Source organism: Saprolegnia parasitica (assembly GCF_000151545.1).
Source record: "Saprolegnia parasitica CBS 223.65 unplaced genomic scaffold supercont2.306, whole genome shotgun sequence".
NCBI lineage: Eukaryota > Oomycota > Saprolegniomycetes > Saprolegniales > Saprolegniaceae > Saprolegnia > Saprolegnia parasitica.
Window position 1 is genome coordinate 8,415 of NW_012156700.1, and position 3,587 is coordinate 12,001.

The 3,587-nt window shown below is 62.7% G+C and overlaps 2 protein-coding genes across 2 annotated transcripts; both read right to left on the minus strand.

Moving 5' to 3' along the window:
* Nucleotides 1-47: 47 nt before the first annotated feature.
* Nucleotides 48-1,694, minus strand: SPRG_16458 (hypothetical protein; the record flags this gene model as incomplete). Its single annotated transcript, XM_012355786.1, has 1 exon — nucleotides 48-1,694. One exon carries the CDS (start codon nucleotides 1,692-1,694, stop codon nucleotides 48-50), a length of 1,647 nt encoding a protein of 548 aa, XP_012211176.1.
* A 436-nt stretch (nucleotides 1,695-2,130) lies between these two features.
* SPRG_16459 (hypothetical protein) lies at nucleotides 2,131-3,322 on the minus strand (the record flags this gene model as incomplete). The annotated part of the gene is made up of 1 exon (XM_012355787.1): nucleotides 2,131-3,322. One exon carries the CDS (start codon nucleotides 3,320-3,322, stop codon nucleotides 2,228-2,230), a length of 1,095 nt encoding a protein of 364 aa, XP_012211177.1. The 3' UTR covers nucleotides 2,131-2,227.
* Nucleotides 3,323-3,587: the final 265 nt, after the last annotated feature.

Genomic DNA, 3,587 nt, shown 5'->3' on the forward strand with positions numbered 1-3,587 from the left:
GCTCGTCGTCGGTCAACGTTGTCCGGCGCTTGCCTGCGACCGACGCCTTAGGCTTCGTGATCTTGATGCGCGTGACCTTGAACCCCCTGAATCTTTGTGACGACGGGCTCCGACGATGTTGGTCGAGAAGGCTGTGGCGCGGCCGTCACGGCGTGTGACAGCGACGGACGCCGGACGTGGGTGACCCGGACAGGCACGATTGGCACTGGCGGCGCCAGCAGCTCGGTCTTGACCTCGACAGAGTCGAGAGGGGCTGCATACTCGGGCGTGGACGCCGGCGAGCACAGATCAATGGCCTCTGCCGCTGGCTCACGGGCTGCAGGGAAACGCTCAGTGTTGGCGGTAAGCGCTGGTATGTCGTTTGGTATGCGCTGAAGAGGGGCACTGGGGACGGCTGGTGGTGTCAAAATGACCAGAGGCGTGCTCGAAGGTGTCAAGCGAGGCAACTCCTTGGGCTCGGGTGCGACGGGCGGCGACGCGATCTCAGCTTCGACAGAAGTGGCCGAGGCGTTCGATACCGGCACGAACGCAGTACTGGAGGCCGTTGTAGCTGACGCGGTGATGGCAGGCGCGTCCAGTGGCGTCACCGTCATGTGCGGAAGCTCGGTGGGCTCGGGCGTAGCAGGGGCGACGGGCGGTGCAGGTACATCTAGCGACGGCTTGACTGTGGGCTCAGCAACCTCGTCTTCAAGCGGCAGTACGGGATTAAATGCAACTGTGTTGCCCGCTGACGTTGACGCCTCTTCAAGGACGTGAATGGGCTCGTGCGCCTCCGACACGACGGGCGCCGCTTCGATCTCGGGCTCGACGTCGACGACTGGTGTGGCGGTACCTTCTGGGTGCAACGGTACCTCGGGTGCGTCGGTTCTGGCGTCGGTGACGGCCTCGGGGACGTCTCTCGGCGAGTGCGTCAAAGGTGGTGGCGGTCGCCGGGCGACGCGTCCCGCTAGGAAGCGTGCGAACTCCGCAACGTTCCAGTTTTCGTGCTCAAAGGTCGTTGCATCGGGAACGGCGTCGGCGGCGGCGTGGGTGAGAAGCACCATACCAAGCTTGGCGCGCGTCTCGGCTGCAAACTCGGCCACGGCAGCCGTCGTCGCCGCCGTCCACTCGGACCGCATTGTCGGTGGCAGCACTGCATCCAAGAACGGGTCGATCATCGCCCGTTGTACGTTGTCGACTGACGCGGGCGCGTCGATGGTCGCGGTCGTCGCGGGCGTGTACAGGGCGTAGAGCTCGTGGAGTCCATGGCGACTGGCTCTGCAGAGCTGAAGCCACATGTGGTACGGGCTTGAAGCATCGCGGACGACGGCATGCAGCGCGGGCGCGAGGGCGGCGAGAAGGAACTGGCTGGCGTGACGCACGGCGCGCTGGTGCATCGTCTCGACCTCGTTGACGATGGCCTCGACAACGCGTCGCTGGACTCGGCGCGCGCGGCGCGCGACGGCGACTTGAAGGCCCACATCGCTGAGCGCGTGATCGTCGACGTCTGGGACGGCGCTGTCAGCCGCCGCCATGAGCATGTGCATCGTGGCAGGGCCAATGGCGTTGGCGTGGTCCGGGTCTTCGTAGCCCTCCACAAGGTAGTAGCTGGCGCAGTTGGCGGCGCTGGCAGCGGCCAAGAACGCCGGCTGCCACGCAGGAAACTGCGCGAGCTGCTCCAGGCGCGGGCCGCCGAACGGCGAGGCGCAAACCATCGTGCTTGGTGCAAATGTGGAATCCATCAAGTTGTATTATAACATATTGTTTTTTGTGTTATGAGTATAAAACAGGTGTACACAACAATAGGGATGCTGACCAAGTCATCGATCACTCAATGCAGGCCCGCGCGTGCCGAGACAGATCGCACTCTCGACCAAGCAGCGCTCAATTCAATACACTGAGCTCAATGCATGTACGACGCTACTAAATGCTGCGACGCGATGCGTTGCGAGAGGCAAACCTGCCATTCCAACACATAATAGTGTTGTAAACAAAAGTGTTAGATACGTCTGTAAATCGGACCAATCAAAAACCGCGAACGATCGGCCAGCAGCGCCAACAGCCACCGGCAGACAGGCGGATTCCACAACCGCTCCCGTGGCCGCGTTGCCCCGTCCTCTAGGACGATGGCTCACCTGCAACGAAGCTGCAGGTGCTACAAGGCTAGCTCTCTTTAAAGGGTTGAGTCCAGAAGGCTACGTGAACGAGAACGCTTCCTTCCGTTCCGCGACGATGGCTGCCCACAGCGCTACATGGTCGACGTGCGACCGCGGCGCGTGCAGCGCTCTTCGAGTAGCTGTCGCTTCTGGGCGACGTCAACGGGTGCAGCAGGCGCCTCCTTGCGCTTGACGCGGCTCTTCTTCATGAGCCCCTTCCGGGTCAACGCTGCTTCGTCGCTCGCGGTGCGCGGGACGAAGGCAAGCGTACATGGCTGGCCGTCAATGACCGGAAACGCGTGCCCGCCATCGTAGCAGATGTTTTGAAACACGCGGTTTTCCCAGTCCAAGGTGCGCTGCCGGCACCGGGACGCGACATGGTCGTCGTAGCCGCAGTAGGCACACGCGTTCGGGGACGACGTCATCGGGCGCGCGGTTGCCTTGGCCATCAACGGCAGCAGGTGTATTTGAAAGCGGGCGACGTCCGACGGCAGTGGCCCCGAGAGCATACTCGCATCATGGGGGCCAGTCGCGTGCGCCAGCAAGACGCACTTGAGCTTGGCCGACAGCGCCGCCCGGTACGCTGCCACGGCGGGCGCGTCGACGTCGGCGGGCGGTGTCAAAAGCTGCGCTAAGAATGGGTCCACGATAGCGTCAAAGCGCTGAAAGAACGTGCCAGGTGCCTCGTAGTTGGGTCGTTTCGCCTGGAAGCGGGTGTCCGTCACCTTGGTGTAAGCCAAGGTTAGCGCGCTCACGTCGCTAGACGCCGCGGCCGTCAGTCGCTGCCACATCCGGTACGGGTCCGTAGGTGGCGCTACATGATGATGCAGCGACGGCACGATGGCCGAGAGGAGGTGCTCGCACGCGTCCTGCCCTTTTTGCGACCGAATCGCGCCGCATTCCGAGGCAATGGCATCCTTGAGCAGCGCGTCGAGATGGCGCTTCCGCATGATCTCGGCGCCGTCGCGCTGTGCTGGCGTCAGGTCGTCGGGGACCTCGGGCACCGCTGCGTTGACGGTGGTTTGGAGGACGTGCAACCGCGCCGGGCCGATCGAATCCACAATGGTAGCGTCCTCATAGTTGGGGCGCGTGTAGTAGGCGGTCATCGCAGCGTCCGTGGCTGCGAGAAACGCCGGCTGCCACGTCGATAGCTCGTCGAGACGGTTCAAGCGCGGAGCAGTGAACATCGCAGTACGAAACAGAATCGGAGGCGTTGGCGCCACCGTGGCAAACGCTTGATTTAGAACGAGCCAATCAGCATGCAAAGACGGTTTTTCGCGGACCAATCGGGTGACGCGATTCGGGGATCCATCGACTTTGTCAAGATCGCAACTGCAAACGTTGGGATCGCCGACTCGAAGACGTCCGACTCTTCGTTGGTTTTCGGTGGTTTTCTCCGGCCTCTGCCACGTCATTGGCTGTTTCCACCGTCAGTAGGCTTTTTCCCCTCAT